The sequence below is a fragment of the Cryptotermes secundus genome, unplaced genomic scaffold (genome assembly GCF_002891405.2).
Source record: "Cryptotermes secundus unplaced genomic scaffold, Csec_1.0 scaffold1606, whole genome shotgun sequence".
NCBI lineage: Eukaryota > Metazoa > Arthropoda > Insecta > Blattodea > Kalotermitidae > Cryptotermes > Cryptotermes secundus.
In genome coordinates this window covers 799045-814547 of record NW_019738371.1, presented here as the reverse complement: position 1 = coordinate 814547, position 15503 = coordinate 799045, and the positions used below count along the sequence as shown (strand labels likewise).

General features: G+C 41.8%; 1 protein-coding gene across 7 annotated transcripts in view; it reads right to left on the bottom strand.

Moving 5' to 3' along the window:
• LOC111871023 (endophilin-A) overlaps positions 1-15503 on the bottom strand; it is a 182044-nt gene that overhangs the window by 31647 nt on the left and 134894 nt on the right. For all 7 annotated transcript variants that reach the window (XM_033754066.1, XM_023863746.2, XM_023863749.2 and 4 more), the window contains exons 3-5: positions 3387-3455; positions 1620-1836; positions 276-409 (exon numbers count right to left, since the gene is read on the bottom strand). In XM_033754066.1, coding sequence (XP_033609957.1) covers positions 276-409; positions 1620-1836; positions 3387-3455 — 420 coding nt within the window. The remainder of the gene's footprint in view (positions 1-275; positions 410-1619; positions 1837-3386; positions 3456-15503) is intronic.

Here is a 15503-nt window from a genome sequence, read left to right as displayed (position 1 = left end):
GCATGAAACTATAAAACCTCACTGTTAAATCACATACTTCATTACTAGTGCAATGAACTCAGACCTCATGACAAATTATTTGAGCAAGCGGAACCTTCAGTCACTATCACACTGATCATAATAGTTATTGACTGTGCAAATAACTTATCACATCAGAAAGTTATGCAGAGAACGCAGAAAATGGTGTTGATATGTTTCCTTCTCATCTGAACTCTCTGCATTACAGTAACACAAACGTGGTGTTTAATCAAACAAAATTTGGAATGTGAATTTACCATAACTTCTTTCAAATCCTTAGTCTGCATATGGTGTAGAGGTTCAAGGAAGTTCTGTTTGATATTGTCATCCAAGGAATACTTCACGTCTGCCATCTGTTTCATTGACTCCCCCATCTCAATCAATGCCAAACCTGGAATACAGAGTGTCAGAACTTAACTACCAGATTTTACTTAATAATTTTATCTTCTCATAGAAACATCATCATGCTGAAAGCTCATTCAATAACCTTTACATTTTGCATGAAATCTGCCTGTCTACAAACTTGGAGAAGCTGGAAATTAGTGCTTTACAGATCTTTTGTGATATAAGTTCACTGTGATCCATTTAATAAGAACCGTTTTAGTTCCTATCCCTTGTTCATGATACCTGACAGCAAATAAAAGACATTTTGTCTTTGTAACTTGAATTTCTGCAGGATCTTATTTCTCACCCTTCAATCCAATCCAATCACCTTTCCAATCAAATTTTCTTTGATATTCATTGATATTTCTTAAAATAAACACCACAACTAATTAAAAATAATTCTGCACATTAATTTATCAAGCACAATATTATAAGCACTGTTAACAAATTTAAATTCTATTTTGAATATGTGATAGCCACCCCTGAACAATCCCACATGGCAACAAACCAGGGTAACCTCCCAGGAGTTTAAAATTGTACTTGTATTTAGCATGCTTTGCAATGTTCTTATCAAAACTATGAACCAGCTAGACCAATATTATCTTATGTAGTAAATCACAGACAATAATGACCAATGAGAGAGGACCAAGATCAGCAGAAATGTGTTTCAGGAGGAAGATGTGGTTACATCCTTTCATCAGAGTGTGAGAGACAGAGAAAAGAATATGCTGACTCAGTTGGCTCTAACACAGTTCTAAAAAAGATGTGAATAATGTCATAAAAAAGGAAAAAGAAGTTTGAAAATACCTATGAAATGATCGAAACTTCAGTTTTGTAATATCCATAACAATCTTAATAGCCTAATACTGGAAAGGATGATGAAGGTGTTGATGAATTTGGCAGGGAACTACAATAAACATAAACAGTATAAAGTACAATATTGTAAATTCACAAGTTTAGATCATCATCATCAGTAATCTGTCAGACGACAGGCCCACAGTCTCTTCAAAAACAATTCCTCCACTTAATGCGATCTAGAGCTTTCTCCTTCAAATGACAGTATCCTCTTCTGTCCCCAAGGTCATCCAGCATCTTCTTACGTCTTCTGGTCACTTCTATCCGCCCCTCTATCTTTCCTTCAAAGTTTAGATGCAACAATGAAATATATAAACCAATTCTGCTACCCATTACATCAGTCAATATGTCCAGTGACTTACCAAACATACTGTCATCCCCAAGCTTCTTTCCATATGTGACCATACAGTCACCCAGGACTCCTTCAGGCTGTGGATAGGTTGCTGCCTTGGCCTGACCGCTAAGTTTCGAAATTCCCTTCACAGCTGCCATCTTAGCTCTCGCTGTTGGATTAGGCTGAAGGAACTCTTTTGTTTTGATTTGTAATTCTTCTACCAGCTCAACTGTGACATCTGTTTTCTGAAATTTGACCAAATTGAGCAAGGTACATTACTCTTAAAAAAGCTGATTTGACAAAAGTAAAAGATGCCAGTATAACATATGGACTGAGATCGGCTCACAAATCAGGTGACAATGGACATTAAACTCAGTCGTTATAGGTAATTTTGTTGCCACCTAGTAAACTTCAACATGTCAGGCAATGCTTTACTTTTTACTAGCATTACTCACTTCTACCTATGCTGAATTATATTTCATATGACTAATTGTTGTTTCATGCCACTTACTTGTGCCGTCACAATGTCATGACATACACAGTATACAGGTACCAAACAAAACTCAGTTCATCCAGAAATCAACGCAAACAAAAGCAGCCTTTCTATTTAAGAATTTATATTGAACCTGAAATGGACCAGTAAAAGTTTCTGCAGCATAAAAACATGCTACAATTTTCCCGGAAGGGAATCAATATGGGGAAGTCTCAACAAAAAGTTGTACAGGTTACATTTTTTTAAACTAAGTTGATTGTGTCTGCCCATATCTACCTCAAATAACACCGTGTCTTCTTTCAGTCACCTTTCTCTGGGTAATTGGTGTTTGGGGTGGATACATAAAGTAATAGCAAAAATGCATCTATGGTAAACAATCATGTCTGAACAGTCAGATTGCTCCAGATGATAATACATATGAAGTCTGTGTCCCTGCCCTTCTGGATTAAAACTTACAATCCTAAGATCGAGTATGTGTTATGAAAATAGTGTATGATCAAGAACACTGCTCAAATCATATTCCCATTCAGGAAACTGAAGTGAGTGGGCGGGCAGGTAGGTATGCAGGTGGATGGGTTGGGGTGGCGGGTAGGTAAGTAGTGTGTGCGTAGTGGGCGGGTATGTATGTACCAGTAGGTAGGTAGGTAGGTGGGTGGGTCGGTAGGTAGAATTAATGTGCAATCAAAATATAAAACCTGATACACTGTTCACACGCGTAATTTTATTGATTCACATATATGCTTTGCACCCCCATATAAGTCAGCCAGCCAGTTGGACACACGTTTCTGTGGTATTCCTCACTGAGCTTAATGAAAGAGAATTTGTTGTGCAGTGAGAATGTCAGTGGACTGCACTGACATATTTAAGCCTGGTATCCAAATTACAACGAAGCTGTAGGAGAAAGTGGCAAAATATTATGACGAAAATATTGTGTTAACCTATAATTGGTCAAGGCTGACTTCTCTCTCATTTTCTGTTTTGCACAGTACAATTTTGCCATGTACATGATTATGAGAAATGATGAAACAGGATATTCGCAAATGTATTCCGAAAAATATGTATGCATTATTCGCCATATAAACAAAATTCACTTATATCAGTCCGACACAGTCAATTTTGAATCTACACAAAGTTTTGGTGTAATTCCCTAATGCTAATGTGAAAACGTACACACAAAGAACAACTTTACACTAATTTATATCAGTTTTACTGGCACATGTCATTCAGAAGTTCAGACTCATAAAAATGACCCTTCAAGGAATCTATTCTAGTATAGCTGTACATAATGGCTGCAATACTTACCCTCTCCATGTCCACAAAGTCCACATCCATTTGCGTTCCTTCTGCTCCTCCCATCTTCTCAGTCATATACTGCAAAAGGGAGAGCATCAAATCAACAAGGAGTTCCAAGCAGAACTCAAAAAGTCTACTTTCCTACTGCACATCTTCCTAGTCTTAGGGACCAACAAAATTATTATCTTTTATTTTATTTTTGCTAAGAACTTAGTACTTAAGTGACATGTAGCTCCAATAGCCGATTACTTATCACCGCGGAACCAAAAACAATGCAGAATTTTTACTAATCCACCATGTTGTTAATTTAAATTCTACAAAAAGTTATCTTAATAAGAGCTGAATATTTTTCGAAGACCAATTTACCATACACCATTTCGGGGCCCTTGATTTAGTGGCACTAATTATGCTCCCATCAAACATGGTCATGTTCCTCTCACGTTATTATTGATTGTACAAAATTAAAAAAACAAACTACACGGCACTATATCCCAGAAGATAGCATTCTTCGAGATTAAAAGGGCTTTGCATTTTGGGTGGCTCTCAACTGCTTACCATTCATACCAAGATACACATGAAAATTGGTCGTGTGGTTCAAAATCAGAAATAGGAGGGGGGGGTAGTAGTAGATACACACAGATACTGATAGCCTATAATTTAATTCCATGCTTCAAGACTTACATGACTGAAAACTATAGCAATAAATTAAATGTAAGTAATTTCTAAATGGTTCTGACGATGGTGTATAACACTCAGAATTACTGGGTTCTAGATTTTCGTCCATTACCCGATAGTCTAAAAACTATAAAACACAACGTTTCGGAAACTGGATCTATTTCCATCCTCAGGTGAGGGGCGAGATGCCTACTCTGTTGGGTCCCTTAGAAAGAGCTACCCTCATTCACCCAGTAATTATGGGAAATAACTATAGTTTCTTAATAGGTCCGTATCTATGGAATTCACTATTACTGCAAACTATTATTTATGTGACACTGAAGATACACAATCCAGGCAAACCAAGCCTGCTAGTCAGTTCATATAACAAACATATTGTGATAAGTGTGATGGGCAATCACAAGAAATATTACATACACCTTCTCGTTTGAATTACAAGAATATTAAATTCGGGGAAAACTGGACATTACTCTTTTCAGAAACCCTTGGTCATTTCATCCGTTACAAATCACAAAATATGAATACATACAAATTTTTTTACAACTTGCTTTTTAAATGTCTGTAAATGGTAAAGCCTCCCAATACTTAATTACGCACCACGCCATGAACATGTATGGGGAAGCAGAAGTACAGTATCACCACTCCTGACCTCGGTACTAGGAGGAAGCTTCAAGTCACGACCGCTTTACCCCCGGGGAAAAAGCCCCAGTACCCACTGAATAAGAGGATGAATGGGCCTCAGAGCCATTCTCGAAGCTATGGAGAAGAGAAAAATCTTTTGCCTCTGTCGGGAATCTAACCCATCCGTTCAGCTCATACCCCGGCTCTCTTAATCAGCTGTGAAACATATCAATCAATCTGTTTATTTATACTTGTGGTTAGCTGTGAAACATGACATTTTGCGATGAGATATAAATTACAAGTTCACAAAGATTTCTCAACAAAATGCTGTGTATGACCTAAGAGAAGAGAATTCAGAGAGGTGTCGACGTTAAATAACGAGAAATGTCACCTTTATAAAATTAAAATAATATACAGTGCGAGTAAATAAGTGGCTCAAAGACGGAAAACAAGAAATGCGTACATAATTTTCATGCACGGTTAACACTTAATGGACTCTGGAGGGCAATGGAAGTTGGAGAAATAGCTTATGAAAATGTAAAGCTGTTTCAGGACCGATTGGCGGCCTCAGGTGTGAGCAGTTTAGAAATGTCACCCTCCGATACTCACATCCCATACATACTGCTTGTCGCTGTTAGCATCACAAACAATGACCAATCACACGCAACATGAATTCAGGTGAATGACCGACTGTTCTTCACGTGGTCCGCACAAGAGCGCGGAAGTTAAACAGCGCTTTCAGAACCGTGGTTCCGGAAATGGAGTATACAAATTAATACAAACAAATTCACGACTACTTTGCTTTCCAAACAACTGGGTCAATATTGCCGCAATAAGCTTCAATAAAAATTTGTAAAGAAAACACTGCATTATCAATGACTAAAATTCATTTGTAGTCTTGCTTTCCGTCTATAGTGAAACAATTTAAATTTCAAACGACCCTAAAGCACATTTAATTCACTGAAATGTTCGTTAAATGTTTAAATTTTTATTAAAATATATGGAGATTGAGTGTTCATGCTACATGTTTCAGCCGCACAGGGCCGTATTCACGCAACATACTTCTAAAGAAGCATGCTGCACTGTGCACTTGGACAAACGGTACTCTTAAGGCACGTCGCGGTTGTTATCATTGGTTTTGACGACGCAGGGTCTCTCTTCCTATCTTTGCATTGCGGCCGTTTGTGTCCCATTGGGTGTGAAGCTCTCTTGGTGGTGTGCATCTAGTGTTGCTTTGTGTTCCCTGTACTCGTGCATATATTTTAATGACAATTTAAACATTTAACGAACATTTTAGTGAATTAAATGCGATTTAGTGTTGTTTAGAACTTAAATGGAAAACAAGACTGCAAATGATACCACAACGCCGCAGGATGGTGAAATATAATATAATGACAAAGGATTGTGATGAATATGACCACTGCTATACGTGTAAAAAGCTTCGGCATACACCGCCTGAAAGCCGGACAACAACGAACAGAGACAAAAGTCCATTTGCTAGGCAACGGTTCGGCAAACACAGATTCACATGGCAACGGATATGCTGGTAATGGTCAAAGCGCTGCCACGGATTGATACACGTTTCCGCGGAAACAAATATTAATAAAGGCATTCCCGTGAAAACAGAAGAATGGCAACTCACTGTTGGAGGTGCTGACCTATATTCGGGCCGCATAGAAGTTATAAAAGAATCTCAATTCATTCGTAAGGGAAGAATCTCGTGTGGACGCGGGGTTGAATACCTCCACCGTATCCCTGCGAGTAGTAGGAGGCGACGAAAAAGGAACCCAGTGACTGGGGGTATAACCGGGCCACCCTGTTCCTGGGGGATATAAATACGGGGACCTGGCCCTCCAGGTTGGGGGAGTCTCGAATCTTACACAGTAAAATGTGGTCATGATTCCCGCGGAACTCGGACCTGAGAATGACTACGCTGGCGAGGCCCATCAATTGTAAACGACAGACCCATCCTCTCGTCAGAGAGGTTGTTACATAAGGACTATAACTGCAAGGGTTCAGTTGGAAAACTAAAAATTTTGGTCGTGGATCTTAAGAGGCTTGTCGCCAAGACGAATTGATTGGCGGTAAACCGCCAGTCGTAAAGTAACCCAGACCCTGACCCTGACCCTGACTCTGTAAGGGAAGTCAGAAGGCAGTTCAATGTGTGAGCACTGATTCCTCTTTCTTCATTCGTCGCATTGGAAGAGCAGACACTCGTGGTCCAGTAAGGAAGGGAGCTCTTATAACTGACTGTAATTGTATAGAAGTGCCAACCAATCCAGTCGTCTAATCCAAAACTAATTATTATTAGTCACGCTAACCCCGAATGCGTGACAGCATCTTCGAGGGACACTTCATTCAGAATAAACACAGAACGCATATATATAACCTGTAATTCACGCAAAACACACTACAAACTGGAGAAACTGTTCCCTTCTTAAATAAATCCGCACCACCGACATTGATCTCGCGTTAATAATGTATACAGCATTTCTCCGGTCCATATCGACGTATGCCTCCCTTGTCTGAGATTACGCTGCTGAAACTTGCATAAATAAATTAGACATTCCAAAATCAAGTCCTCGGGATAGTATATTTTTTATTGATAGTGGGGAGGGACTAAGTCCCTTGTGCTGCGGCCACTTCTGGCCTATTGTACCAGCCCCAGATGATAGGTGAGGGTGATTGTGGAGCAATTGGTGGAATGAAGATTGGCAGGGGAAACCGAAGCACTCGGAGAAAACCTGCCCAGCGCCACTTTGTATACCACAAATCCCACTTGACCAGACCCGGGATCGAACCCGGGCCGCCACGGTGAGAAGCCAGCGAATAACCGCTTGAGCTATGGCGCGGCCAGCGCTGATATTACGGATAGATGAGATATCTGAAGCACGCCAATCAAATGGAATCAGGTGTCATGATGTACATACCAAATCTCATGACCAAATAATATTCAGGTGAATATCTCATCAATTTCAAGGGCTGCAGTGTTGGTATTATTAATGGGAGTTTCATAGTTTCATATGACCGATCAAAGCATTAAGAAGCTATCGGAAGGGGGATATACAGATACACACAACAAGGTGATCTCATAAGCCTAATTCTATTTATTTTTCCAAAAGTGGGATAAAAACTATTTTTTTCTAAAAACTGTCACGTGCCCGCGGTTCCGTGACTTATAATAACGGGTTATGGATTGGATGACTGGATTTGTTAACACCTTGTACAATCACCTCGTACTTACAAACAGTAGAGCGGCCTCCGTAGTCTAGAGGTAACGTTCCCACCTCATGACTCGTAGTACGCGGGTTCAAATACCCGGCGGAGATCGTCGAATTTTTAAGGGCGGAAAAATTCAGGGAACAAGTCCTCCGGGAGGGACTTTAAGCAGTGGGTCCCGTGTCGTAGCTTTACGGCACGTAAAAGAACCTCATATCTCCAAAGGAGGTCACTGAGCCAAATTAACGGACGTTTCCCGCCCAACAGCAGTCTCTAATACCTCTGGTAGATGGGGGAAGCATTATAGATACCTCTCAGCTAGTAGAGCCGGTCTCGCTGGCTGGGCGGGACTGATGGTAAGCACCAGTACCGGTAGGATATAGAGACTGGTAGAAATCATAGAGGGAAGCACAATGGACCAATACAGGTCTCAGTGCATGGGGAAACCCACCCTCTCCAATAACTAACTACAAACAGTAGAATTTCGCAGCTGGCTCGTATCAAAGTTATGGAACAACTTTCAAACGCCTCACAATGCACCACGTCCATGCCCCAGCTATGATTTCGGAGAACTCAGCACCACTGTGCCATTTTACCAAATTCGGTTTAATTATAATACGTTTTGCAATTTAATGACGAAACTTAATATGAATTTCGTAAAACGTTTAAGACTTGAAATGTAACGTAAAACTTAAACTAAATTGTACAATTCACGTATTGTTTTTCTGGGCATTATCCATCGTCCTATTTTTATTTAAAACAGGTTTCGGAGACTAGGTTGTTTCCGTCTTCAGATAAAACCTACTCAGTTTGGCCCAATCGATAGAGCTAGTCCCTATCTAGGTCCGGAGATAGGGACCTGCTCTATCGACTGAGCTCAACTGAGTATGTTTTACCTGAAGACGGAGACAGAATCCAATCTCCGAAACGTTGTTTTAAGACAACAACAGGACGATGGACAATGTCCACAAACATATACCTGTATTAATGTACCATCGTCACAAACTTTTGGTTCTTATTTAAATTATAAAATGTCGCAGCTTCGGTGGAACTCATAATCAAACGTATTTAACATATCATAAAAGGCTATCCACTCCGTCCAGTGTGACTGATAATTGTTTTTCTCCTTTTTAATCTTTCATCCTTGACATGTTTCGGTCTGAGAGACCACCTTCAGAAGGATATATGAATACAAAACGTTTATCAGCCACACTGGACGGTGTTGATATTGGTAGCGTGACGGACCAGGACGAACCAATTCGTATTTAACACGGGTGTTTTATTATTCGTCCACACGTTTGGTCGTAATTAAATCTTCGTCAGCGCCGGAGAGAACTTATAACGTCTTTCCTTTCAACTGCACTTAACTTTTACAGTCGCAAAAATTAAGGAAATGGAAATGTTCCTGTCTTTCATACTTGACACAAAAACTTGTACACTTTTATCTTTGTCAGACATTCTATGTGGGTATATTACTCGTACATCAACGATGGTTTGAACACTGTGAGCTGAGGTTTTGGGTTTGGCTTTGCTTACTTCCGTCTCCAGTCAATCTGTTGTCATTATACTGACAGACTATTATGCTCCTCTGCTATAGTCTACAACGGATACAAGGAATTTTCTTTATAGCTGTGTTCACCTTTCATTTCTTTTACCTTTGCCTTCCACAGAGGTTTCATAAGAAACTCAAATTCGCCTTATAGGGCGGTACCAGAGGCGAAGGTACGAATGTGTCATTTCTTTCCTTGGCTTCACGATAACTGGATATGACATGAAAGGCTCAGGCAAGGAAAAATAAGCAGTACATAATAAATGGGTTTCCGGACTCCTACAGACAGAAGCGGCAATGACTTAGCTTTCTAGACCAATCCGTGGAAAAACTTTTCCTACCAAAGAAAACTAACCAATCGATTACTTTAGAACGAAAATCTCTTCAAATTAAATAACAGCGTTTATCAGTTGTAAAACCGTTCATGAAGACTTTGTATTTAATTGCCTTTCCAACACATCATTTTTTTTTCCCTTGGCACTACAGCCCCAGTGGGCCTAGGCCTACCTCCATGAACTTCTCCGTTCACTTTGGTTTTTCTAGATCTTACACAGTCGGTAGGACTCCTTGGGCGGGTGATCAGCTCGTCGCAAGGCTTCTACCTGTACACAAACACAGAAAAACGCACACACACAAACTAATCATCCATGCCCTGAGTGGAATTCGAACCCACGATCCCGGTTTCCAAGCGCGCGAAGACAGTACATGCCTTAGACCGCTCGGCTACCGTGACCGGCCTTCCAACACATACACGGGTGTATATATATAAATGATGATGATGATGATGATGATGATGATGATGAAACTGTCCGCGGATATTTTACCGGTCCTCCTTACAGCTTGGGATGAGGAATACTCATCTAGACCAGTGCTTCTCAACCGCCGGGCCCTAGCATCAATTATACAGGGTTCTCGTCTTATAGAAAAAAGAATTTACCGGGCCGCGGTCTCACAAAGGTTGAGAACCACTGATCTAGACCACTGCGTTGTTTGCGAATATTGAAACACCTCGTGCACAACATATCTTCTTACCACACTGGATCATGGAAGTGGAACATAACATTCTGTAATAGGAGTGTTTATTCAGCATAAATGTATGCTGCAGGTCACTTCTTTATTAAACTCGACCTTCCTGAAGTCCGTATCCTTAACTCTCTACGAGCAATGTGGTTTCATTGCCTGATCTATGGAGACGTCAGTAGTGCACGACAAACTGACGGTTTCTCATCGTTTCGTAAACGCTGAGATTCATGCAGCCACATAGCTTATGGCACAGTTTCTCAAACCGTGAGCAGCGATCCACCACGGGCGTCGCCAAGTTCTGAAGAACGCTGTGTAGTCCGTTAAAAGCCAACTGACGTTTCGGAGGAACACGTCGTTTCCAACATCTGCGTCGAAGAATAAGCCAAGCAAGAAACTAGCATTAAGAAAGAAGGCTCTGAAGATGGGGGCGACATATCCCTCCGAACCTTCGGCTGAATTTCAACGGACTGCACGGTGCTATATCCTTAAGATGGAACTCGTCATAACCACGATTCAGCGTATCTGCAGCCCGCGAAACATTTCACGGATTAGTGACTGTCTGTTACTTAACGACGCTTTCAGAACTGACACTGTACAGCGTCGGACGGCGGGACGACTGATGAACTGAAACGGATCTCAACGAAAACGGCCGTGGCCTAATGGAGATACTATCCTGGGCCCTGCCTCGAAGCACTCAGGAAAACCATGAAAAAATCAAGGGATAGCAAGCCATTTTAGACGAATATTCTTATGATGTTTTGCTCTGTTCACGAGAATGGAGTTTCAGGATGATGATGTATTAAGTGGGGGTCCACTCAGCCTCGTGAGGATAATTGAGGAGCTATTTCAAGGAAATAGCGGCTCCAGTCTAGAAAACCGAGATTAACGGCCGTGGGGATCCGTTGCGCTGACCACGCGACACCCTCTATCCGCAAAAGTTGGCACTAACTTCGGCGACAAGTGGCGGTCGCTCGGTCGGTATAGTTCGCTTGCGGATTACAGGCCACGGAGTTTGTTTTGTTTGTTGTATTAAGTGCCACATTTTCAATTTCTGTTCGAGACGCAATGACTAACTTCAGAGTCTCCTGTCTCGAGTTGCGGGACTCTGTATACAAAGCACACAACGAACCCTGAGGAGGGCAAGAACTCTGGAACCTATAATCATAACGAAACGTTATCTCTGCACTTAATTAAGTACCACGCCATAAAGACGTATGGGGAATGGAGACAGAGCTCCACTATTCTTAATACCAACAATGATCGGAGGTGAGGGGCCCGCTTCACCTCCCTGCTGCTTTACCCCGGGTGAACTTCTCCCCGTACCCACTGTATAGGACTGGGTGTGCCCCATGGCCGATCTGGACGCTTTGGAGAAAAGAAAATTTCTCCCCTTGTTGGGAATCGACCCCCGATTCCTCGGCCGTCCAGCCCGTAGCCTAGTGAAACCAAAGCGACGAACAAATGTACAGGAATATGCTTCACTGTAAGCCCGCGGAGACGTCGGCCCCCCCGTGTAAAAGAAATACAAATTCCGGGCATGGAAATGGTTCCGTTGTAGTACACAATGGAAGCGCAGGAGGGGTTCAGGGGGATTCCCTTTGTCAGAGCCTGTTTGGTTTATTGATTGCCGGGCGGGGGTAAGTTCCGCCGAGAAATAGGTCACAGAGGCAGTTTTGCGGGCTGCCTCCCGCAGTCAATACAGCGGGCCGGAAAGCGACCACTACATTATAACAAGGGGGGGGGGCGCTTATGAAACAGGCTTTAAACGTTTCACTAAAAAATGAAAGCTATGAAGTTCCCTTCAGCAGTAATTAGGTCTCGGAGGCAATATCAAATACGATCATATTTACATGTACGAGCAGATAAGGTTCGCGCTTCATCTACTGTCACGGTCTGGTGTCTGTGAGGTCAGCTGACCTGCGGAGGAAGAGGGCAGGAAGTGTAGGCGCATCATATGCTCATTTAACTTACGCGAATTCAACCAGACGCAATCGCAAAGAAAAAAAAATTGGAAAGAACTAATCGCCTACTTTCCTTTGATAAGACACGGACCGCATATAAAACAAAGCGTCCAACAGTTCTTCTATTGTTGCGTGTGTATTGGATGCGACGGTAACGTTTTTGCGGAGCCGCTGCCTAGCAACGATAGAAGATATAGACACAGACTGTCTGGAGGAATTTCTGAAATAAGTCGTTGAGATGGCCTCAGGTAGGTGTCATGATATGCATACCACGTTTCATAAGGATAGGTTCNTCTCGGTGGGGGGGGGGGGTGTACAAAGCCATACAACAAGCATGGTGATCGCATAGGGCTACTTTTGTTTTTTCAAAATAAGGAAAGTAGGCTAACAATAGGAAGAAGAATATGAAAGACTTAAATATAAATTTAAATTTTAAAATAAAACCCCCTGACCACCCTAAAATATTCTAGGAGATATAAGAAAACTTTTCTTCGGAACATCCAGGATGAATGGTGAGTGTTCACAGATTTAGTGTTTTTATTTCTTATTCTTCCATCTCACCCTCTCTCGTCTCATCCCAAGTCTCTCTGTCGTCGGGTTTCACACCTCGCTGCTGCTTTGGGCATCCGCTACACACGATCCTCTCCAATTCAGTCGGTGTCTTCCTCAAGCTGCTGCCGAATGTTTTCATGTCGGATATGCCCCTTGTTAGGTTCTGTCACCACAGCAACTGCACACAGTCGCAACATGTTTCGGCCTTCCGGCCACCAACTGGCGTCTTTGCACTTACTGTCACCTTGTTTTGGGCCCTACAATGACCAGGGTTTGTATGTTTTCAATCTACATGAATAATAAAATATTGCTAGGGAACAAGTCGGCAAACACGTTTCCGTGGAGATGGATTCTTGGAAACCACGTATCAAAGGAAATCTTCCCAGAACTTCTTGTAGATATTTGTTACTACCTATTTTTAAGCACTCGATATTTCTCTGTGCATAGTTCGTGAGCCTTCTCGTTTAAGCCTCGGCTGACTGTATGGTTTTTGTTGTAGAGTGTGAGCTATTTTCAGTTTTTAGTTTCTGTGATATATTTTTCGTCGTTTTCTGATGCGTGGTAGAGTAGTGATTATCTGTGTTTTGGCTGTTGGATAGTTAAGTGTTTCTTCCATGGCCAATGTACGTATAGATATAACGGTTAAATGTAAAACGCGTGCTGACGGCCAACAGGCCGAAGCATATAGCACAAGAAAGAGACGGACGTAATCCAACTGTTGTGCTGACGGAACCTCTTCTACGCATCTATTAAGACACAACATGAAGCTCCAACATAATATCTCCATTGTGTCTTTTTACTCCAGCTACTACCGTCAGGAATCTCTTTTGTGCCGCTCAGTACGTGGTTTCCTTCTGCTTCCGCCAGAGCGCAGCACACGCCGCCACAGTAGCAGTGGTTTACTGACCTCATTGCGAATCTCAGAGGCGTGCCTTCCCTCACTCGTTCTTCAAATTTCTTTTTAAAGTTCCGTTTGTTCCTTTATATTTCATTAAAGAGTGTTCAGTCTCTTCTTGTCTTCTACTGGCAATTCTCTAGACTCCCTGGGATTCCCTAAATTAATACACAGATTGTGAAATGCAACGAAGCAGACCTGTCAAAGCATTATAGGTACTTACACGTATATGTAACACATGCTTTAACATTAAAAAAATATTCATTCTTACGTGCTCTGTAAGACTCTCAAAAGAAATAGCCATTATTTCCATACGTAGCATTAAGCGGTTGTTTTGTTTTAACGGAGATACCGCGTGTTAAATAACACTTTATTATTTAGATGAAATTCTGACTCAAAGTGTTAGTCTGTTCCGCCACATATACGCCTAACTCTAATTATTGCATATTTAACACAACGGTCTTCTACAATATGCCACCGACTAGTTCTGTTGTTAAGTACCAAAGTTTTGGAGGAACCGATTGCTCCCATCTTCAAGGTGCATGCTGGAACTTAGGTAATTATTCATACAAGGCAAGACTAAAACAATCTGATCCCACTATTCACTGAACACACACACATATATATATATATATATATTCGAGGTGGTATCGGAAAGTTCCCAGACTGTTGTAACTGGCTCGGAGAGTTGAGATGGGAGCCCAAGGTCACACTTCCGCAAGCCTATTGATTTCATTAGTTTGCCACGTGACTCCGCGCTGTGAACACGCATTGTTTTTACTAGAGCGCTTTTTGGGCTCCGTCTTTCGTTTTATTTGCGATGGATTGCAAAACCGAGCAAGCTGTCTGCATCAAGTTTTGCTTGAAGCTCAGTAAATCCGCTACCGAAACCCTTGAAATGCTTCGTGAGGCTTTTGAAGAACATTCTTCAAACAAGACAGCGGTTTTTGAATGGCGTTCACGTTTCAAGGCCGGTCGAGTGTCAGTTGAAGATGACGAACGTTCAGGGGGACCAAGCACCAGCAAAACGACAGAAAATGTTGAAAAAATGGAGAACTCATCCACTAAGACCGTCGCCGAGCATTCCATGGGCTCGCAGACACCGTCTGGGTCGGTTATGGAATTTGCCACAAGATCTCAACAGAAAATTTGAACATGCGCCGCATTGCTCCTTCATCAAGACAACGCGCCTGCCCACACGTCACTGGAAACCAAAGAGTTTGTGACTAAGAACATGGTTATCGTTCCCTATCCTCCCCGTGATATCACCTTTTCCCCCCAAATTTAACATGAAACTGAAGGGGCGACATTTTGAAACAGTGTCTGACATCCAAAGGGAATCACAAGCGGCATTCGACAGCATTGAGGAAAATGACTTCCAGGCTGCTCTTGAAGCGCGGAGAAAACGATGGGACCGCTGTATACGCTCCCAAGGGAGACCATTTTGAAGGAGATGTCAGCCAAAATTGAGTAAGTTAAGCCAACATTTCTTTTTTGACCTAGCCCGGGAACTTTCCTATAGGACCTCGTATATACGAGTATACGTATTCATATCTTAAAGTAAGACCGTAGCCCATGTAAGAAAATTGGAGTAACTTAGCAATGATGCAGTTTAGTATGGGTAACGAATA